The sequence below is a fragment of the Erigeron canadensis genome, chromosome 2 (genome assembly GCF_010389155.1).
Source record: "Erigeron canadensis isolate Cc75 chromosome 2, C_canadensis_v1, whole genome shotgun sequence".
Taxonomy (NCBI): domain Eukaryota; kingdom Viridiplantae; phylum Streptophyta; class Magnoliopsida; order Asterales; family Asteraceae; genus Erigeron; species Erigeron canadensis.
This window is the reverse complement of record NC_057762.1, coordinates 38,902,673-38,926,599: the sequence shown is the minus strand read 5'-3', so window position 1 is coordinate 38,926,599 and position 23,927 is coordinate 38,902,673. Positions and strand designations below refer to the sequence as shown.

At 32.4% G+C, this 23,927-nt stretch overlaps 2 protein-coding genes across 2 annotated transcripts; one reads left to right on the top strand and one right to left on the bottom strand.

The window, feature by feature from the left end:
* Nucleotides 1-4,300: 4,300 nt before the first annotated feature.
* LOC122589858 (transcription factor PIF3-like) lies at nucleotides 4,301-7,190 on the top strand. Its single transcript, XM_043762178.1, has 6 exons — nucleotides 4,301-4,838; nucleotides 5,618-5,710; nucleotides 5,815-5,880; nucleotides 6,005-6,070; nucleotides 6,459-6,743; nucleotides 6,829-7,190. Exons 1-6 carry the CDS (start codon nucleotides 4,602-4,604, stop codon nucleotides 6,889-6,891), a joined length of 810 nt encoding a protein of 269 aa, XP_043618113.1. The 5' UTR covers nucleotides 4,301-4,601; the 3' UTR covers nucleotides 6,892-7,190.
* A 7,694-nt stretch (nucleotides 7,191-14,884) lies between these two features.
* Nucleotides 14,885-16,476, bottom strand: LOC122589439 (WUSCHEL-related homeobox 4-like). The gene is made up of 3 exons (XM_043761730.1): nucleotides 16,063-16,476; nucleotides 15,383-15,676; nucleotides 14,885-15,238 (listed from the first exon to the last, which is right to left on the bottom strand). The coding sequence occupies exons 1-3, from the start codon at nucleotides 16,396-16,398 to the stop codon at nucleotides 15,104-15,106; spliced, it is 765 nt and encodes a 254-aa protein (XP_043617665.1). The 5' UTR covers nucleotides 16,399-16,476; the 3' UTR covers nucleotides 14,885-15,103.
* Between the last annotated feature and the right edge of the window lie 7,451 nt (nucleotides 16,477-23,927).

Here is a 23,927-nt window from a genome sequence, read left to right as displayed (position 1 = left end):
TTAGGCTTTCATAGTGTGTTACGTTGTACAAATTAGCATAGACCAAAAAATTTGATAACTATCTCAATAGAAGTCAACTATAATATTTAATGCTTTTTGAAACACAAGGTTTTAGTAATTTGGCACCAACCCAATGGCCCCTTTGGTGGTTGAAAGCATAACGCTGTGTTTTACTACGTCTACGTTTAACACTTAAAGTAGCTGTAATATAATTTCCCATCTTTATGTTAAAACCTATAAATTATCTCAAGAAAGGTATTGTCATTGAGTTGAAATCTTAGTAGCAAGACAGAACCTCAATAAAAGAGTTTGGGCCTGATAGTTACATGTTTGAATTTTGGAGGAGGTAAGAATTTACCCACGTTAATTATCATGCCTTCGGGCGGATTAGTATGAGGTTTTTCTCCCATCAAATATTTGAAATAGACATTTCTACTATGCTAGACCTCCCGCTGTCGAACCGCGACACAAAGTTTCAAACAAAACTTTTTTTTGACAAGTGAATTTTACCTTAAACGCGTATAATGTGTAACGAAAGGGTCCCACAATAAGCGGATCTTAAATAGTCTTTCTCACCATACCACCTCCTTAACTAGAAAATACCGTCGAGGAGAACCTACCAAGGTTCGAACTCGAGACTTTGGAGTAAACTCCCTCGGGGCCCCGCATAGCAGATTTAGTGAAACACCCATGATCACTGGGGTTTAACCTAGTGGTTAAGTTTCAAACGAAACTCACCTTTAAAAAAAATGTACCAATTAAAAAACTTAATTAATGTTTGATAATGTCTTAATTAAAAAGTCATGATTTAATCTTGAATATGTTTGTTATTGACTTAATAAGAAAAAAAACAATTATATTAACTTAATCCATATAGACATTATGTTTTAATTAAGTCACTTTCTACAATCAGTCACTTAATGACTAAATAAAGAAACAAGTATAATTATAAAACCACAAGGTCATTTCATTTTATCAAATAACATGATCATGTAGCCAATGAGGTTGCTGAGTCATTGATAAGGTCTTTGACTTTGAAAAAACCATTTGGGTTCGAGTTCTACTTTTTACATTTGTGGGGTAGATTAATAGAGGTTTTTCAAAAGTCTTGGATTATGACTTCCCAGACATTCATGTAACTTATAAATAATAGGAGGATAATATACCGTTCTATTAAAAAAGCATCGTTTGGCTGAAAGTTTTTTTGAAAGCAGTCTATTTATCTTTGGGTAAAGACAAAACAATCTACATCTCATCTCCTCATACTCCATTTATACAGGTATTAGATACTGGTGTTGCTGAAAAAAGTGTCGTGATCATGTTAAAAGCCAAATGGATTAGTAGTAGTTCACTTTTTTTTTTTTAAAGGTGAATTTCGTTGGAAACTTCGCGTCGCGATTCGACAGCGGAAGGTCTAGCATACGTTGTCTTAACCGATGGGGAAAACCCCTACTAATCCGCCCGAAGGCACGACGATTAATAGGGGTAAACCCTGTTCTCTCAGACTTGAACCTGAGTATACCAAAGTCAAGCCCTCATAAAAAAATTTAATTCTTAAGTCCTTCCCAAAACTTAAACTCAAAAACTTATGCAAGGGGGATGAATGGATGATTATACAACCATTGAGATAAAGTTCAAGGACATGATCACATTCTTTTAAAAACAGCCAGTGATAAAATTAAAACAGGAAGTGTTTGGCTTAAGGATATGGTGAATAACATTTCCTTAACCTTGCTTGGTTAGTTAATTATCAAACTTATTAGCTTAGGTAATTTCAAAACCCATCAGGATAGTGGGTTTGAAAACCAATTTTCGATTTTTTTTTTCTATGCCATTCCAAATAAACACCGCTAAGTTTTCAAACTGAAATGCAATATAAAAAAGAAGGCCTAGGGAATAGCAATTTGTCTGATAGATGATGAATTAATAAATAAATGAAAAGTTGGTTTGAAGAGGAAGAGTGATTGGTTGGATAACAGCATTCAATTCAGCGGTCGTGGTCACACTTTGTGTACTAGAAGCTATATATATTTATGTCGTTACATCAAATTACAAGCTTTCTTTTGTCATCCAAATCCTACTTAATCATGGATCTATAACCCGGTATGAACCAATCATAATGATTATCCCAACTCTTTGTTTGGGTGTTTGGTACATGAAATCAAAGAGGATGAAAATGTAATGGAGTTCGAAAATAATGAGAAAGTAATGAATATTTAAAAAGAGAATAGATTCTGTCATTTGATACAAGCATACAATGAATATAAAAAAACATTTTAATTAATAATTAAATTTAATATATATAATATCATTAAAACAATTTTTTTTCCATTTTCATACCTTGTTTTACCATTTATAAAGAATAGAAGAAATAAAATTGATTCCCACTTTTTCATTCTCTATTGGAACTAAACAAAATAAGTCTTTCTCGTTCACTTTCTTTCTTTTCCGTTTCATTGCAACAAACACCCCATTACTTTCTTCTACATTTTCTAATGATTCATTAGTGTTCGTTATAATTTTCGTTTGTCAAAGTAACTACTATTTCGTAACAAGAAGAGAAATGTTTTCTTACCTACATTATATGTTTATAACTTTTATTACTCAATGAAATTATCACAAGTTTGTGTGATTTTACTAAAACATGTGTGTCAATTAGAGGTGAAAGAAAACCAGGTTATAAAATGGCTTTTTACCCGGTCAATTTTAGATTTGACCAAAACTAGTTTGGGTATTTAGATAGGGCAGTGATAATCGTACCATAACATTTGATACATCTACCACACTGTACATATATTATAGCAAATTGTACAAGTAAGTAATGCATAGAAAATGGTAGATTAATTAAATTTTATGGTACGAATATCAGTTCCTATTTAGATAAGGTAGGTACCGGGTCAGTTTCGGTTCAAAAGAAAAAAAAAAATCCCGAAAAAAACCAATCCACGATTGATGAAAAAACTGTTAGAATGTGTTTGGGTTGGGTTTTGGTTTGACCAAAACCCGGTTTTTTGGCATCAAAGACTACTGTCAATGATAGATGTCATTACCTCATTACAAAAATGTAACATATAGACAAATAATTATTATTCTTTTCTTTTTCTTTTTGTTAAAAACGAGAAAAGAAATACAAGTATTGAAGATGCCCAGTAGTAATACCGTGGGTTCCACATTGATTTCTTTTCTATTTATAGCAACAATTCCTTATCTTAAAAATACAAATACGTCCCTGTGATGATAAGGTTCAAACATGATTCTATTAATAACGAAATAATTACAATTACGTATATAACCTAACCCTTATTTACTTTTGAGTTTTGTTAAACGAAGCCCTAAGGGTTTTCGTTAAGGTGTATTAATTACTTGTATACTTGCTATAAAATTAGGGGCGAACTTTTAATACGAAAATGTAAAAACTTTTTATGCACGTTAAGTGAAACCCTAAAGATTATTGTTTTTTACTTTTTACTTTTGACATGTCTTTTTAAAGAAAACTAGAACAAGACTATTGACATTAATGTAAGTATGGCAATGACGGTTTTAGCTTTTTGGGTCATAAGTTTCAATGTAGTGGCAGAGGGTAAAAACAGACAACATAAATAAACTTGGTGAAAATATTATGTTGTAAAACAGAATACGTACATACAAAAGTCATTCTATTTTATTTGAACCTGTATTAACATCATGATTTGAGTAACTCTTATTGATAGTATACAGTTATATATCAGGTTAATTAAACATGTCATCATCACTAATTATCAAATATTTTGTGAAAATCAAATGGCTCTAATATAAACGTGTCATATCACATTTTTCGTCAATCCATAACAACGTGACATAATTTTTCCTTCTTTTAATCTTACGTGAGTTACACACAATCATCAACCATCATTAATCAGAGTCTGTGTACGTCGTTAGAAGAGCTATAAAAGTTAGCAGAAATACGTACACTATACGTTCAATATGTTAGTCTTTTACACACTTTTTAGTCTTAAATCATCAAAAATAATTCGTAGTATCATTTTTTTAACCTTACAACATCAAATGTTTTTTTTTTTTATTATTATTTTATAATATAACACTTTAAAGCATCTTTGGTAATGTATATATAAAAAAAAGTTGGTTCATACCGATCATGGAAATAAAAAACATAAATAAATCACGGTTCGAACCACTAAACAGTTAACTCGTAGTTTTATAACATAAATAAATAAAAGAAACACACAATTAAGGCGGGAGAAGGAATCAAGTTAGTTAAGAACAAGTATTTAATTAATCAAAACCAGCTAGCCCTCTAAACTCAAACATCCTTATAAAACCCAAAGATTTTGTACAAACACACACACATTGAAACACACACTACAAATCCAGCACAAACACACACCAAAAGAACCTCAAAACCCAACTTTGCAAAAACAGGAAAAATCATTCCTTTTACTACTGTCACATATAGAATTCTCTCATCATATATCATAAATCATTATAATATCTATATATATATATTTGGTTAGCATTATTTTGTACGTTATCTCTACAATCATTACTGTCTCGCTTGTGTGGTGGTGGTGGTTGTTGTTGTTTATTACTTAATAATAATAATAATGTATGGAAACAACAACAATGATCCTTCCTTTTCTTCATCATCTTCACTTGAATCTGAAGACATGTCTTCTTTTCTCCAAACTTTTCTCAGTAATTCCAACACAAACACTAATAACAGTAAGCCGCTGAAATATGACCAGTTTACGCCTTCTCCGTCTCAGATTTCTAATGAATTTGTTGATTATGATAAGAGATTTTCTGATCTCAGCTCCTTTTATTCGCCCGAAACGGATCAGGTGAGTTCTGTTTCATGTTTTCTTGTAAAATTATTCATGAACTTTTAGTTTACATTTATTTAAGGGAAAACGATAAACATGGCTACATATGTTTGACGTGTTATTACATGCATAAATGACTTGCACATTAAACATAACAATTATATGTCACAAGTACAATCTTTTATGTATATAATAAATTGTTAAACATAACCCGGGAGCTATGTTATGAAATCCCTAAATTTAAGTATAGATTTTAGTTAGCTTAATTGTTGTTTGTATGCTTTTAAATTGTGATTTTCTTTTTTTTTTCTGCTTCTGACTCTGTTTTATCTCTTCTAGAAAATGAAATGTGTTTTTATCTACTAAAAACTTTTAAAAGTGAATTTTTTTCAGAGTCTTAGTTATAAATCTGAAAAGCTGAGGTTTTTTTTTTTATGAAAATCTTTCACTATAAAAGTCCAATTTAAAAACAAATTTCTGTCTATAGAAAAATGTCTTTTTTTTTTTCTAGAGAAAATCAAGTGCGTTTTCTAAAAAAAAAATTTCTTCAATCTTTTTTAAAATACACGTTAATAAAGACCGGTTTCAAACTTTTGATAATGACAGCTCTTAATTGAGAACAGTAAATTTCATTTTTTAAACCTTAGGCTGTAAAATTGAAAAGTAACTTTTCCCCCTTTTGTGAAATTTCTTCATTACCAATTAATCCAATATGTACACTTTTTTTTATTTTTCAAGTTTTGTTTATTTTTTTTGTTTTGATTTATGTGTTATTGACAACTAACTGGGATTTAAAGGTGCAAAAGATGGGGGAGGGGAGTCGAAATTCAGGCGGTTCACGTTCTACAAAGAGGACACGGGCAGCAGAGATTCATAATCTATCTGAGAAGGTTTGTATTCTGTTTTGAATATAGTTGGCTGCTTTGAGTCGAGTTTTAAGCTGTTTGATTGCATGTATGTCGATATATGCATTAAGATATGGTTTTCTATACAGAGGAGGAGAAGTAGGATTAATGAGAAGTTGAAAGCATTGCAGACCTTGGTTCCAAATTCTAACAAGGTAACAGCTTAGTTTAAAATTCTATATAAAATTTTCATGGATATAGATACGATTTTGGTCATGGACATAGTAACATATAACTATGGTTTTTTATTTGATTTCACTATGTTGTCTTGTGAAATAGACGGATAAGGCGTCAATGTTGGATGAGGCAATTGAATATCTAAAGCAGCTTCAACTTAAAGTGCAGGTATATTTTCTCTGTTTTTAATATATGTTGAATGACCTAGATGAGGTTCATTAATTTGACATGTGTGAAGTGCAGCATGATGGTCTTTTTTGTGAACTTAAACTCATTGTCGCTTTAGTTTGATGTTAATGTTGCATTAGTATTCCATCTGATAATTTATATCTATTTTGAAACCAGGCAACTGAGTTACTGATCTAACAAGATTTCACTTGTAAGCAGTATAGTTGATTTGTTACCTATTTATTCAACCATGTGTATATTTGATACCAATATATGCAAAAATGTGAAACTTGGTTGCATTAGGAAACTTTGTCCGTCTTTTGTGAGGTTAAATTTCACTTTGTAATCCCACTGAAATTTGAAATATTTATAATCATTGCTTTTGTAGACGCTTACTATGAGAAATGGGTACTGTTTGCCTCCTGTATATTCACAAGAACATGAAATGCAGAGGGGAATAGGAATGGGATACAATGAAGGATACAGATTGCAAAATCCAAGTGAAGGGGTTGCGGCTTTTCCCCAAAACCAAGGGTTCTCAATGCGAAGGGACTTTGGTATGCCCAGCCACATTGGTGTGCAACCAAACATAATGAAACCGAATCCTGTTTTTGGTTCAGAACTAGCAAATGAGAATCAATATGGATTCACCAATCATTCTACATCTATAAAGGTAACTTTGATGTATGAATTTCATGTTATATAAATATACACTTTGGTCCAACGATCTGTTAACATACGTTTTCTCCCTGTATCAGGACATCAGTATGTCATCCAAGACAGTATCAGGAAAACTTCCTTCACCTGGCGTTTCGTCATAACCCTTGTGTCTAGATTGGAGGAGTATATATGAGATGACAGATGGCTATGTTTACTAGTAACATTCACTTGACTATGTCGGTATCCTTACAGCTGCAAAGACATTAATCTCTGATTCCTGACCTTTGTTAGTAATTTAGTATAATAATTAAGATGATGGCATTTGTAACTTAATACAATTAATCTCCACGCAGAAGCATAGAGAAGACTGTTTGGAGCTTAATGATTCAACATTCCTTGATGATTTAATCTTTATGACTATTTGGCTGACTTTGCATAAAGCTTGCTTATTCTATGTTAACTGTTTTTGGATAATATGGAATCGGTAGGACATGTTTGCGTTCTTAAATAGTACTAGTAGTATATAAGTTCAAGTTTTTTCTCATGATATACTTGGGACATAACTTGGATTTTGGAATGCTATGTAGAATTAGTGTTTTAATTTGTCCCGTTCAAATCCAGGAGTAAGGGACTGGAGCCTGATAAGAACATTATGCCTGATAAATATCCTAATTTGGCCCCATGTTTCTTTTGTTCTTCCATCCCGTTGAAGCCTGGTTAGGACCAGGACTAGTAGAGTTCTGAAACTCAGTTGAAGATTGAGCCCGGGCCCATTTTAAATCAAGACCATAAAAGTTGACAATGAACTTAATGGCCAAGCTTTACAGGTAGCCGTGCACATTTGTCAGGTTGTACCGGAACTGGACCTGACCCGGAACAGAACTGGGTAAAGTCAACGAAAACGAAACCGGGTTTGACCAAAACCCGAACCGGTTTCTACCCGGTTTTTCGAGCGAAATACCTACCCACCAAACCCAATTTAGGGTTGGGTGGAAACCGGGTTCTTGAAATTCTTTTCCTTTATAAATTTGTTTTGGGAAGGCAAATGTTCCTAGAATTATATTTTAAATGAAACATCTGTAAAAGAGTATTGTTGCTAAAGTGTACACAAAACCATCGTTGCTTAAGCAAAAAGATTTTACCGTGTTTAATTTTTTGTAGTCTCTTAGAAAACTGATTCGTAATTCATCCTTGCATTTTACTTGAGTCACAACCAATATTGATCATAATCATATAGTACTTACCAGCTAAAAAAGTGACCAACAATCGGAAACAAAAACATGATCTGGTCAATGAACCACAAGAAGCAAATACCATCAAGAGAATGACTCTTATGAGTGATGGTCCTTGATCCAATCATTTTGCATTTAGATCAGCCAAAACCGCTTGATGATATTTTGGCGAAGTGAGGACCAGGGAATCAACAAAGTTTTAAGTTGGCTCAGTAATAAACGACAGGTCCCAGCCCTGAGGACGATACATGGTCCAAAAAGTTCAAATAGCAATCAGTAGTGCAACAAAATTTACAAAAAGGGACGGATTAAAATTTGCTTTATAAAACTCTTTTAACCAAGAAAAGAAAGTACATCAATATGTACAAAGATAGTACATGAGACCGGAGGATTCCCACTCATTTTTTTTTTCTAATAAAGTACCAATATTTCAAACAAAATCTTCAAAGTATAGGCCGCAAAAGCTAAATCTTCAAAAAAAAATTCCTAAGATTTGATAACATAAAGCCCATCTCACCATTCAAGAGCAACCTAAGGCATCTTAAAGAAGTTTTAAAATTTGGTAATATTTCTAAAAAGGTTCCTCCATAAGAAAATATATTCTATGTTCACTAGCTAACCACTGCTTAATAAGCATGAGTGTCCTTATAAGAGAGTAATAAGAGCTCAGCTGCAAGGCTGTTGGTTTGCTGCTGGATATTCGTTATCATTTCCATTGCTCTCGAAACCTTTGCTTGCAAATCTTGCAAGTGCAATGCCTTCATTGCATTCATCTCTGGAGTCAAGCTTGTCACCTCAGTTGTATTTTCATGCCCTGGTTGATCCACCACTATGTACACATATTCATCATTCATCAAGTATATTGTCATTGTGAGATGACACTGTAGTATCAGTTGCCGGATTGTTGGCTTGGTTTTTGACATTCTGTAATACTTCCATGGTTTTTGAAACCTTTGCTTTCAATTCTTCCGCCGTATCCAGCAAGATTAAGAAGGGCAGGGTCAGGGTGGAACTAGCTTTTCGAGAAATTTTGTGAAACTGAGCTTCTGAAAAAATGCATACATTATCATATTGTCAAAAGGACAAATTAGACTGATAAATGTACATCACACATGTGCGATGGGTATTTGAGCACCACACAACCATCTATCCACCCTATGAAACCGAAAATCAGCCTAAAGCCACAATGACTTTTGGAAGACAGAAATGAGAAGACGTCACGGACTGTGATAAACATAATGTCACAAAAGAGGTGCAGCCAATGACGAGCCTATGGTACCCCATCGGCAGTTAATAGCAAGATATACTCAAAAACCACATATATAAGCGTCACAAAGATTATGCACCTATAAAAGTATGCAATGATGCATGAACTTGTTTTGTAAGGAGAAAATTTGTGTGTATATATATATGTATATATATCTCACATATAAAAATCATTATAAAGTCGATATGTTTTGAAGTTATTGTAAATATGAATTTGAGCTTGATTTACAAATGTGTTTGTAAGGGGTATTTATACAATGTAATCTATTAACACTAATACCCCTCACAATATTTATATTAGAAATTTACAATTTAACACCATAATTCTAATTCTAACAGTTTTCAAGTTGTAGGATACAATTAGAATATACCTTTTCTAGTATGTTTACGAGCCAATGCTGAGGAAACAAGCTAGCAGCCAGTTCTCATTAGAACGACACTTTAAAGCATGCAGATCTGCAAGGTTGCGTTCTACAATGAACAGTTTATCTAAAGCTTTAAAAACCTCTGCTTTCAAAGCATCTGGTGACTCGAGCAAGTGCAACACCTCTGATTCATCCATTTCTAGAATCATTTCAGTCACTATATCAACATTCTCATGGTTTAGCTTATTCACCAATGGGTGCAGATATTTACCCAAAATCTACGTAATAAACATGAACACCATAAACAATTTTTAGACCTATATATATCTTCATACAATAAGGAATATCTGATAACATTATTATAAGAAAAAAAAAAAACTTAAACATATATACCGTCTTGCGTTGCTCTAAAGGTGCCGCAACAAGGGCAGAAGCCAAATCTTTAACTGAATTTGGCTCATGATCCATTGCACTAGTTTGCTGATGAAATATTTATCTCAAGTAGCTGCTCGTTTTGTTAGGGAATGGCGCGCCTTGAGTTAACCTAAATACAGGTGGTCGATTCAGTTGATCAGTGTTGCAGATATAAGTCATCGTACATGGAAAAAGGTTGTTAAAATGCTTGTTCAATCAATCTCAAGTGACAAAAGTAATGTTAACAAATTAATACAATTGGTTCCAATCCAAGCACTTTGATTATATTATAAAGCGTTCATAACTGTGGTTCTGTTGGAAATCAGGCCCCAATCAACACACACACTGCTATATGTATATTATGTATGTAAACTTGCTTGGTGAAAATGAGAACATGACTTGCTACTGAACTTTCTGTACTCAATAATGAAAAAGTGCATACAAAATAGAGGAACATGCATGTCAATATATATAGACTTACATGAAAACAAAATCAAACTAAAATATTAACTTCTACCCTAAATAATCGGACCACTTCTATCCTACATATTAACTTACATGAAGCCTTGGATTGATTAATACCCCTTAACTGGGGTTAATACTAAATTACTCTCATACTTAGTTTCGAGTGTCTAGTCAATTACACCCAATCTATAAACTAAAATTCTAATAGACCCCGAATTGTTGAGAGCGTGAAACGTGTTTATTGTATCATGTCAACTTCAGGGACGAAAAGTGTAATTTACTCTAAAAAGTTATATAAATGAAACTTATATCTATATTTTCTTACGAAAATTCATATAGGATCTTATAAATGCAGTTCACAAAAATATGATCAAGTTGAAATAATCCGTACAGATAAAAAGACACAACTTCAACACTTCAGATCGATCTCCTAATTTTTCTTGGTGAATTTCTTCAACTTTGGAGCATTTCTAATTGCTTTCACATCAATTTCATCACATTGATAAAACAAAATCTAAATTTTTTTAAAAAATTGTGAGGGGAGAAGCATCCAATGTCATTGGATGCTCTGTTGGATGTTTCTAGGAGCATATATATTATAAACTTGAATTGACTTTAAATTGACGTCGCTTTAAGTAATGTTTTGAAACCAAACTAGTCATTGAATCGCTAATTGGGCCAATTGGCCCATATACTGGTTGGACCGTATCACCATACAACATGATATAAAAGTGTAGCCCATTTACTGGTTTGATCGTATCACCATATGATTTAGTACATTTTTGAAAATAATTTGAGAATTCCATATTGTTTTCATGCAATTTTAACCTTTTTTTCTCTCTTTGGAATTGATTTTTAACATATTTTCACATGTAATTCACCCATGTTCTCATGATAGCTAAAACGTACATAATTTAATGGTTATCACTATTCTCAAGCTTTAGTGATTTTCATTTGAATGAGAATGACATCGTATGTATAGATATAAAATTTGAGGTCTTCTAATACTCGAAGCCTAAAATCCTTGTTTTAATTATTTTACTCTCGATACATCATTATACATGTTGATCAATTAATTAATTGCTAAACTTAATGAACATCGGTTATGCTGATCCATGCACAAATAATTAAGTTAGCGGGTTTGCTTTTTGCTTAGTTGGATTAATTGGTTAATACCTTTGCTCATAAAGACAAAAGTCAGGGGTTCGATTCTCACCCCATACAAAGGTTGGGGTTCCTTTTCAATCATTTTGGAACCTAGAGCAGCCTCTTTACTTAATTATGTAGAGGTAAGATTGTCTACATTTCAATCCTCCCTACACACCGTCGAGATATTGTGACACAAAATTCGCAGAAGACGACATTAAGTGTTTACTTACTTTTACTTACCCCCGCTTAGTTGGATGTTGAAGCTGAGATTCACATTTGAACTTTCGCGTAAAAAATATCAAAACACTGTTATCAAACTCGCACCTAAGTAGCATAAACGAACGATTGTATATATGATAGCATTTGTTAATTATTCAAGGTGTTTATAATCTTACTTTTTCCCCTGTTTTATACGAGTATGATAGGAAATAAATAAAGACATAAACAAACGTTTATGTTCGCAGTGTAGCGAAAACATCATTTTACAAATACTTGGTAGACGATTATGCTTTTTGAGATGAAGAACAAAGTTCAAACTTTGACATAAACATATTTGGGTTATTTATAAGAGTATATAAATTTGGTGTAGTATTTAACGTTAGAAAAAAAGCAATTAACAAATCGAAACTTGGGTACAAGTTGACTCAATCCGTCTTTTATTTTTTTTATTTTTAATATCATTTTTTTATTTTTATTTTTATATTTTTGTCTTTTACATGAAATCAAAACAAACATTGTCTAATAATGATTAATGATCTTACGTTGTCTTAACTATATCATCAAAATAAACACTTACCTTGAATTCAAAAGCTACTATTTTGAATTCTGAGTGTCAAAGCTATCAAACAGAGTTCTGAGTTCTGACCCCACACAAACCACCACTTCACTTACAATTATTTATTTTTTATTTTATTTTTACATGTTTTAATGTTATGTAATTTTTTTTTTTTTTTTTTTTTTTTTTGAAAGACCAGCATATATGATTTTCTTGAATAACCTCAAACATGAAGGAGCTATCAGCTCTGTGAACAAGAGTTCAAAATATGCGCTATGTAATGTCTATCTACCGGTAAAGTAATTATTTAAGAGAAAAATGTTGTAATATAATTATAAACTCAACAGATTCTAAAGATATAATGTGTCATGAATATATATATATATTTTTCTATCGGTAACATATATACTTTTTTTAATTGTAATAGCTTGTGTGAATGAATTTCCAAAATACAAAATTATAAGTTAGTTATTCATCCAATATACAGTGACCCACTATCTATACTTTATATTACTATACAAAAATTATTGACTCCTATGTTAAAAATTACCCTTTTGAAGTATCCAAAATGACTAATATACCTCTACCTTTCACCTATAGCTCTTGAAATACATGCATAACCACCACCACTATTGTATCACCACAACATTACGCAGATACCCCGCTAATACATGTTATAGATTAACTTTACGTTAATAAAGTTATCCACAAAGCTTACGTTAATAAACTTACTTTGTTGTTTTCTTATATTTAATAATAAAATAATTAAAGAAATAATAAAAAACCTGCAATATATGAGTTATTGACAATAATGTGTTATGAGGTGTCAAATGAAAAAAAGGTGATTGACATTTTTTTTCGAAAAATTTAAGTTTGACGATATGTCTCTTCGTATACGTACTTAATAGTGGGGACTCTGAGAATTTAAGTGTTCATGCCGAGTCGGGGGAAAATGTGTCCTTATCACTTAGGAAATTAAAATATATAAGTCATTTCTTTTATAATTGGAACTTTATAACCATAATAAGATCATAATACTTATAATCCAGTTATTAACTAGCTATTGAAAGCAAATATATCTATATAGAAAAGTAACTGCTCAGTGTCTTCTTCCGCGAGTTTTGAGCCCCAATACCTTGACGGTGTATGAGGGAGGTTTAAGATGTAGGCAGACCTTACCTCTACCTAAGTAGAGAGGCTGCTTCCAGTTTCTACCTAAATGGTAGAAAAGGCCCTCCAACCTTTGCATGGGGTGAGGATCGAACGCATGACCTCTGTCTCCAGAGGCAATGGTGTTTACCACTGATCCAACCATGTTGCTTTATACTCCCTCCGTCCCATTTTAATTGTCACGTTGACCAACTTTGACCGTAAATAAATTTGTTTTTTTCATGTAATATTTGGTATAAAATATATGAATGGATTGGATTTTTAATGTACTTTTCGTCCATATAAGTTTTATCAACTAACATATAGTACAAACAAAGTTATTTACGGTCAAAGTTGGTCAACGTGACAATTAAAATGGGACGGAGGATTATTATATTTATATAACATATATTATATTTATACATATGCAATGTATGTAGAAAACTTATAATATTTATGTGTCCCATCAAATATGTGTTTAGGCTAGATGCCGGGTTTTTGCCCCCTTTTGAGCCTCCCCTGGTACTGAACTAACTCTAATTTCAAAAAATTCTTTTTCATGTACCCAACTTCAATTATAAACAAAATTATTATTGGAAAACCTATGACGATAACAACATTTTCTTATATTATCATTTGAACTGAGATCTAAGTCTTTAAGTCTTACGAGTATAAATTACTACCAGTTTATGTTGGTAAAAATTAAAAAAAAAAATAGAGAAGGCGGTGAGTTATTTTCCATTCACATAGGCTTTACAACTACTCCATCTGTCCCAATTTAAATGTATTATTTTGACTTTTGAAAAAAAATTTCCCGCAACTTTGATTGTAATTTTTATTTATTTGTGTTATACAATACTTATATTTAATATAAAATATATAGATAGAATTAAGTATATTTTTCATTGATATATAGCTTTCAATAGGTATTATGTTATAAATAAAAATACTCACGTTCAAAGTTAAAAAAACAAACAAATCAAATTTAAACATTTTAATCGGGAGGAAGGGAGTAATAATATTTTACTAAACTCAAGCTACCACGTACTACACGTTCAGTAATGTCACCCACCACAACATCCGGCCGTCCTGCATCCGTCATCAAATCTACTTTCTATTAGTTATATTAATAATATATATTGATTTTTGTGAACAATTAATTATATATTATCGTTATCATGTATTTATATTTTAGCAATATTTTTGTGAAAGAATGGTATGATCCTAGTGTTCAGGACATTTAAAACTTTCATGCAAAAAGATGAAAATTTGGCAAATTTAATAAAGAGAAGCACCGATCGCTAGCAAGCAACATTTTCCAAGATAAAGCACGCTTTGGTTTCCAAAGTCAAAATAAATATAAGAGACATAAAAGATCTTGATTGAGAAGGGTAGTACAAGGATACAACAAGTTGCATTATGTCTTTCTTCTTTCCCGAAACAAAAGAAGAAGAAGAAAAAAAAGCTAATTAAAGAAAGTGAAAGTTGTTTAACTAAAAAGTGCGTCCCATACCATACAATTTCACCATTGATTGATAAATTAACATGCCCTTAATTTTCATGAAGATCTTGATCTTCCTTCAGGATGTAATGGAAATAGCTCTAGTGTTTTATTATCTTCTTGATCATCTTTCTCCAAGCACTCAAATGACCAACTTCTACACTTCTTGTATGGACTCTCCACTACTTCTCCCTTTATAAAAAAAAAAAAAAAGAATTATTATTCTCTATACGTGCAAGCTATAAGTTATAACTTTTTGAAAACACTCATACATATGAGTAGAAGAATGATTGTATATATATAAGTCAAGAAATTAATTAAGTAATTGAAACATACTCTAGGGTTTAATGATGAGATGGAGTTGATCATGGTGGAGGGTGGTGTTGATCTTGGCGAATGAGTGAGGCCGAGGTTGTTGCGCTTTTGCTTCTGTCGTTCGCGTGCTTTGTGATTCTGAAACCAGTAAAACACATTCTTGCCTTCTATCTTGCCATACTTGCTTAGTTGAGAAGTTATTTGTTCGATTTGTTGCGCGTTTGGAGTCCGCATTCCCCCTCTATATAACATCTCCAAGATCCCAATCTGCTCTTGTGTTGGATTCCATCTTGTTCCTCCCGGATGTGTTTCAACCTTTACAAAGTTCACCATTATCATATCATCAAATTAATTAAAAAACTTCTAGTAGTTACGGACGTACACTAAATGAATTTACAAATAATGAAGCTAGCTGATGTCCCTCTTTAATTTTTTTTTCTTTGTTTATGAGGATAATATCTTTAAAAGAGAAATATATATTCCATATATCATGTCATGTTTGTTGATGTTAAACAGTGAAGATCCTTGGCAACTGTCGGGACATGTACAATGGAATTTCAATTATTCTTGACTAATTAAAATGTACGTACGTATATAACTCGATTTGCATTATTACACACCAAGCTTGTCTACTAGTGTACATGTCATACTATATGCATGAAATAATAATAATGCATAAACTAATTAATAGATATATATACCTGAGGAGAATCTTTCTTGTGGTCTGGAGAAGAAAGTTGAATGGGACAACTCTCGGGTCGAATGAAGCTCCTAAGATCGAAAGCGGCAGTAGTTACATGGCTATTACTACTACTACTACTATTATTATTATTGCTAACTACACTAACATTGTTCATGGTGAAATAAGGGTCGGCGGTACTATGATCACTACTACCAGTAGCTAACTTAGGCGGGTTAAGAAGGCGCAAACGCTTGCAAGCGCTGAGGGACGTCGATGAGGATTCATGATCGTCATGACTACCCCAGAACCCACCACCACGTGTGAACTGATGCACCTTCATGCTACTAAGTCCCATGGATGGGTAAAAACATTTTTAGTTGAGAGTGTCAATTATATAGACAAATTAAGAAAGGAAGAAAAGGGTACGTTTTGTCATCATTTCATGGTGAATTATGCAAAATGTAGAGGAAAAAGAAAAGCAAGAAAAAAGAAAGTGGGTGCCCCATGAAGAACCGAGACCAAATGATGAGGTGAGGTTGACTTGGGTAATCATCCCCGGCCCTTTTTTAAAAGGAAATATAACCTCTTATCAATCTATAGAGGGAAGAATAATGTATGGACGTGTGGTTCAATAATATAGGTACATTGAAATAATTCTTTCTGTCATATACATTGATTTTAAATATAAACACAGTGTTTCCACAAAAAACAGCTAATCACCATGACTTTTAATAAAATACAGCTTAAGATTATGTATATATGCTCGATCAAGATTGTATTCACGATTTGACTAATTGAGCAAGTTCAAAACAGCTAATTAAGCATCAAAGTCCCACCGAAATACAAACACTAGTGTTGGAAATGGATTCGCTGGAATATATAACTTGTTAATTGCTCACGTCAATCGTCATCACTCGCCAGAAGAAGATATCAGCGAGCTATCAATAAGTATAGGTCAAAATAATTTCGATTACTCATCACCCATATTGTAAGTTAAATATGGGTGGGAAAAAGAAAAATAATATTTGAACCCAAAGGGTCACATGATGTCACTTATTTTATCCTCTTTAAGAAAGATCCAGGTCTCTGTAAGGACGTACACGGTTTTTTTTTTCATCCAAAATGAAAGACAAACAAGAAGGCCCAATTGTAAAGATTTTTGTCAATAAATGATTGACAACCTTCTACGCGTCAACATCCTTAATTATCTCGAAGAGTTCTTCTATAAAATACAACACTTGTTAATACCATTGGTTAAGAATTTCTATGTGAAATTTTTGTTGTCTTACATTTTGCATTAAAAACCCATTTAAGTTTTTAGCTAGTCTAGACTCCATTAAGCTTTTGTGTCAAACTCATTTACATATATCAAAATATATCATACAATTGCTTAACTCTTGTCTTCTTACTTTATGTTCGTTATCTTCACTTATATATATCCAAAGTAAATTCACGAGCATGAGAATTAACAACACCATATTGGAGAATAAAAATAATTATTAAGGTTAAGTCGATCTTTCCTTAACGGGTAAATGATGCACTTAAATTCACGAGCCTTGTGCCCTTGCACTTGTAGTTGTACAATTAGTAATTTGTTAAACTTTGTTATGCAATCTCCCGATAAATCATTTGGTTAATAGCTTAGTGGTAAAAGAAGTCTTTCGGTGAAGAGTTGGATTTGGAGAGATTTAGGTTCGAGTTTTAGAGCACAAAGTTTTCTCTAATTAATATGTTGTCGTACCTTAGTGTACTATTAGGGATTTTTCCTCGTATTAGATATTGGGTAAGGGGAAAATCTACTATAGACCCGTTTAAGACAACATAATCCAAATTAACCTTTCATTGTGATATTCGACCTGCATATGTAAAACAAAATGTAACCTCCCGATAAATTAAGAAAACTCGATAGTTATTAATTACCTATACTTCAAATCGGATTCCAAAAAGATGAAGGTCTAAAACTGGATTCACAAGGTGCAACTATATATGAAGAAAACGAATTGGGGGCTTGATTCGTTATAATATTCGATCTGCATTAGTAAAAAAAAATGTGATGCAGTATCTCGATAAATTAAGAAAACTAGCTAGTTATTACTAATAATTACCTCTATTTCAAATCGGATTCCAAAAAAAATGAAGGTTAAACGCTAATTTGATACATGTGTGCACTGTATAGTGTAAATTAATTTGAAGAGAATTAAAATGCGTGTGCGTTGGGTAGTCTAATCAGGGGGTTGGGTTTGGTTCACTTTTCTTGCTTTCATGATAAGGTGTGTATGCTTTTCGGTGGCCTCTTTGGGTGTATTGTGACTTTATTTGCTATAAAGTGAGTGAGAGATGAGATGAGAGGGAATGAAAAAAGATTCCTCCAATCCCAAAACTTGAAAATGGGAATTGAACAACCTTTTCTTTTCCATTCATTTTCAAGATACGGATATGGGAATTGTCTATGTTTTTATTTTTCTTTCCCTCCCATCCCAATCTGTGTTTTTTTTTTGGGTGGGAAGTGAATGCAGCCTTAAAGTGGTAGAGAATGTTGAAAAAGCAACCAAATATAATCAAGTAATAACAACAAAAAGGGAACCCCAAATCTATTTGATATCTCTTGCTTTGTGTAAAATACTAAAATAGAATAAAATTCCCTTGTTTTTCTTTTTCTTTGGAAACTGTAGCCAGTTTTTTTTTTTTTATATTATAAATAGATATAGATAAGAGTATTTCCCAACCCACTATATGTCTTTCCATAAAAGGCTTTGTAGCTAATTATTCCAAGTATGCTTTATAATTAAGAGTTTGAGAATTTATTATTAATTAGTGTCATGCAAGTCAATTTGGCATTTAAAGAAAAAGAAGACAAGTTCACCTTGCCTCGCCAATGATCGTTTTTGCATGATCGATCATATAAAGTTTCAAACTAAACCAATAATAGAATATGAGTCCAAAGTATACTTACATGTACTCAGTGTAAACATCTTAAAATAAGATGCAAATCATATAACAATCATTTTGGTACACACCCTAAAGTTGGTATAACATAAACACCATATTATATCTTTCAAGACTGTATTTTGACATTATTAAATTAAGTTAGTTTGAAATTGAGAGATTGAATTAGTTGAAATTTTTATTTAGAGTTTGAAGCTGGAATTTTTTATTTTTATAAAATTATTATTTAGCGAATAGTACGTTAGTGTTGAAACTTATCATGTAAAATGATATAAAAAGAGGAATATACAACTACTAACTAGTCCCAAGTTGTACATGTGTAATTTGTAAATAGTCCCAATTAAGTTGTGTGAAATAGAATTTGCATAAATTAACAAACATTATTTATTTATATGGAGAACCTTAAATGTTCTTGCTGCTTAGTTGTTTTTTAAGGTAGTTATTTGTGAGGCTTAAGACAACGGTTCATACTTCTTTTGTTGTTTATTTAGATAACATACATTTAAAAAACAAATCGTAGATCTTTTAACGGCATTGAATTGATCTATAAATCTTTGACATTTAACTTCATATTTGTAAAACTTGAAATCACTAAACCACCTCAGTCCAAAAATTAAGAATCGAAATAGAGTTTTACCAAGTTAGGACATCCACGATGGTGGATCATCTAAAGATTTATAAAATAACTAGCTAGAAAAGATGTCAATATGTTAACATGTCAACATGTCATAATTATAAATCAACCTTCATTACAACCAATAATACAAAGATTATTATCCAGTATGCTTTTTTATATGTTACTCCGTATATAATTTACATTAATTAATTGACGATCAATTCACATACATAAATAACTTAAAATGTTTTTTTAGTTAGGGGCAAATGTGTAGTACCAAAAGATTGGCAAATTGTTAAGTTTTGACAAAAAAATTAGCCAATGGTATCTTGACATGTGGTTTAGCCAAAAACAAGTCAAAAGTAGTCAAAATGTTGCCAAAACTAGTGGTGTAGTATAAAACTTGCCAATTTTGTGGCTAGAAATTGAGGGGGAAATTTTTAAAAAACAAAAACAAAAGTACACGCTCCCACATGCCAAAAATGGCCAGGTGGTCTTGCCCAACGTTCACTTTCATCGGCCAAAACTAGCCGATGGTTCTTGCCACTGTTTGCCGATACAAGCTAGCCGATGGAGATGCTATAGTGTAGCCAAAATGCCAATGTTTGCCTTTTTGTCGATAAAACAAACCGACTACACCCTTGCCCTTATACTAGAATCGATATAACCACCCTTCATAAAATAATCAAAGATGTTTCTCATTTGATAAAAAAAATGTTTAATTAATATAATAAAAATAAAGATAAAAATACTCGTAATAAATAAAATGATTTGTTTTGGCGGGGCGGGGTTGCTTTTTCGTGTACCGAGTGAGGGGAAGTGAAGGGAAGGGAATGTCGGTCAAATGTAAAAAAACATACAGGGGACCCGCACAGTGGATCAATCGGTGGGAAGCCCTTCATCATCATCCTTTCTGATATTTTTGAATTTCTTTTAATTACTTTGCTGATGCCAGCTATCATTAGCACGTGACAATGATATACCACCATCAACGATTAATTAAACCTCCCCGCACGTACATTTTCTGGCCCTTATATAGTTACACACATGTATCTACGATTGGGACTGAAAACTAATTAATACGCAAACGCTGAAATTTAAAGGCCCAAACATAATTAAGTGACTCTGTAGTCGTCTGTACAATATATATGGATAGGTGGGCACTTTGACTAATCGGAATAGTTATGGAAATGCATTGGAAAATAGATTGGCCTAGGCTAAGTGACTAAATCTTTTGTGGTTTTCCACATCCTTGTAATTGTAACGATTATCATATGTTATAGAATTTACCGAATTAAAATTCTTTTTCTCTGTTTTCGATCCTTGTAACTGATCTCTGATCCATTGCCTAGCTGTCTACTCAGCTCAATTTACCTAGCACGTACGGTTCCAAACAACCAGGCTACACATTTGTAACTACAAATATATATATACTGGTTCATGATAATTGGAACATCTTTCTAGCTAATACTCGTAATTAATTGTGGATTATGATGATCACACCAATATAATCAAATACATATCCATTATATTGTGTACATTCATGAATGTATCTTAATTTGTGTGGGCAACTGGCAAGATTAAAACATTAATGTTCTGTTAGGCTACATTGCGCGCTTCATGCATGAATTAATGCATACAAAAGTCCTTTGTCATGAATCCTTGGAATAGATCGAGTGATCACCAAATTGATAAACAAAAAGGGAGTCAAATAATTAATTACTCGTAGTAAATTAATGCAGTATGTGCATTATTTTTGAATAACTTACCCTGTATCAGTTACTAATTAATTTGTAATGGCCGGAAAATTAGCTTGATATAAAAATCAAAGTTCAAAACAGAAAAAAAGACTTAATGTAAAATGCGTGATGCTAAAAACTTTATTTTAGGTCACAAAAAGTATTAAGAAACCCCCAATTAATGAGTACATGCATGTATGATTGTGTAAATTCTAACATGCATGTATTTCATGTATTAGTTATTTAACTGATTAATTATTATGATTGTTACCTGTTATCAAGAGCATTTGTTAGATTAACTACAGTAATCATTAATAAGTACTTACCATTTGTCATTATGTTAATCGTGTACGGTTTTTGATAGCAAGGGAATGGAAATGGTGCTAGATTTGCATCATCTAGTCAGTCACTCATACTCGTGCACGTGTCCAAATAATATGCCAATTAAACTTAAGGACTTTGATTGTGGGTTAGGTTTCTCTTGATTCAAACTCAGTACAGTATTATTTACCTCCACCAACTTCATCATGAAAATCTTGGAAGTATATCTAGCTTTAGCTATTAACTTTATTTATACTTTCATTTTAGACATGTTCTTTACAGGTTATCACTAGTTTTTTTGGTACGTACATGCCGTTCAACCACCGGGTTAAACCTCATTGACAAGGGATGTTTCACTAAACCTGCTACGCGGAGCCACGGGGATCGAGTTTACTATAAGGTCTTAAGTTCGAGCCTTGATAGGTTCTAATCGACGGTATTTTCTAATAAAGGAGGTGGTATAGTGAGAAAGGCTATTTACGATCTGCTTAGTGCGTGACCCTTTCATTGTGCGATTAGCACACATCATACGCGTCTAAGGTAAAATTCACTTGTAAAAAAAAAAAAAACCGTTCATGCCGTTCAATAGAACTAAAAATTAAATATTAATCCCGTACACCATTACAAATTAAGTTTATATATACTTCTATCCAGTATTTTAAAAATTTATAGTGTATCAAAGGTCTTGTATATATCTGATGACACACTCACCCAGACTCTGGACGCAGGATACGCCCAGAATAAACTTAATCTTCGATAAAGAAGGAAATGATACGTGCTTATTATAAAACCCTACATGTAAGGGAAAAGATAACACAGTATCATCTATTCTCGGAAATGATATACTCATATCGAAAAATCCTACTTGGGGACTAAGTCCAGAACTCCCTATAAATAGGGGAAAGATGGCTAATTAAAACAAGTTATATGCACATACATATTTGGTGTACAAAAGACATCACCTTACCGCAAGGGAATCCCCAGTTATAAACCACATTCAACCTCCATTTTCTCGTTGTAGGCAATCGGATTGGCTGTACAAACAATATCAATATGTCATCGATCATGCTAGCTAAGGCCGTTTTTACCAAAAGGCTACCAACGGATTTAAGCCCTGAGTTTTAGAAGATCGATCCTATAAAATTTCATATACAAGTATAGTTATAGTAGTCATATACATGTTAAAAATGACAAGTACGACTTACAGAGTAAAAGTCATGATATTCAAAATTGCATAGTAAAATGATTAAATTAGGAGCTCTTTAATTAAATAGTCATGAATCAATACGAATCTTAAAATAGTTGAAGAATCATTTTTTTCGGTTAGAAACATAATTCTCGCATAAATTAAGTATTAAAGTTCTATTTAACGATTTTGCATCAAATTAATAAGTAAAACTACTAAAAGAACTTATAACAAAATTCAAAACTTTAAGTATACGTATACAATTTCATTTAGTCACGACTATTACATATATGAAAGATTATTATTTCCAACAAATGTCAAATCGTAATCCCCACCTTCGGACCAACTATTCTACAATCATGAATAACATAATATAATGTTTTGCATTAAACAATCGATTGGGGGGGCATGGTGAGTAAAACGTCAAAAATGTTGTAAGGAAAAAGTAGGTTCAAAATGTGGGTATGAAAAAAGGAATTTTGTAGGGAAATGGATGACAGAAGATATATTTGATGAATTGAGGGCACTCACAATGAAAATCCTTCTTGGATTTTTGCAAATGGCATATCTTTTTCTGTTTGCCTTTATTAACCTTCCTCTTTGTGTTAAAAAAAGGTTTAGCTTTAGGTCTTGTCATAACAAGTCAAACATTTGTATCTCTGTTACTTTGGTATGTATATGAAATGATCCGTACACAACACTTTTTACTCATACACAACACTGTATACATTATACAGTTGCAGAGTACAACCACATAATGCATATATTAGTCGACTTCTTCACATTATGAATACATTATGGACAGCAGGAAGAATGAATGTCTATGTCACATTCGGTTAACAAGGCTAGACCCGTTGAGGAGGAGTCTTCATGACTTTATATTTACCTTAAATCCTTAATTGGTGCAATTCTGTTCCATCTGAGAGGAAAGGTGGAGTTGCATGTCGTAGAGACAGTTTTTAAGCTCATTCCCCATACGGTTTACAGAGAAGGAACTTTTATTGATATCAAAATAGACAATAATCCGGCCAGGAGTGTAGATGATCAAAAGCAGGTTAAAAAGGATGATATGTACG

Coding starts and splice junctions, on each gene's coding strand:
- LOC122589858 (XM_043762178.1), top strand. CDS start 4,602: ATGTATGGAAACAACAACAATGATCCTTCCTTTTCTTCATCATCTTCA. Junction 4,839..5,617: donor ATTCGCCCGAAACGGATCAG/GTGAGTTCTGTT, acceptor TGGGATTTAAAG/GTGCAAAAGATGGGGGAGGG. Junction 6,071..6,458: donor AGCTTCAACTTAAAGTGCAG/GTATATTTTCTC, acceptor TTGCTTTTGTAG/ACGCTTACTATGAGAAATGG.
- LOC122589439 (XM_043761730.1), bottom strand. CDS start 16,398: ATGGGACTTAGTAGCATGAAGGTGCATCAGTTCACACGTGGTGGTGGG. Junction 15,677..16,062: donor ACAAGAAAGATTCTCCTCAG/GTATATATATCT, acceptor AACTTTGTAAAG/GTTGAAACACATCCGGGAGG. Junction 15,239..15,382: donor TCTCATCATTAAACCCTAGA/GTATGTTTCAAT, acceptor TTTTTTATAAAG/GGAGAAGTAGTGGAGAGTCC.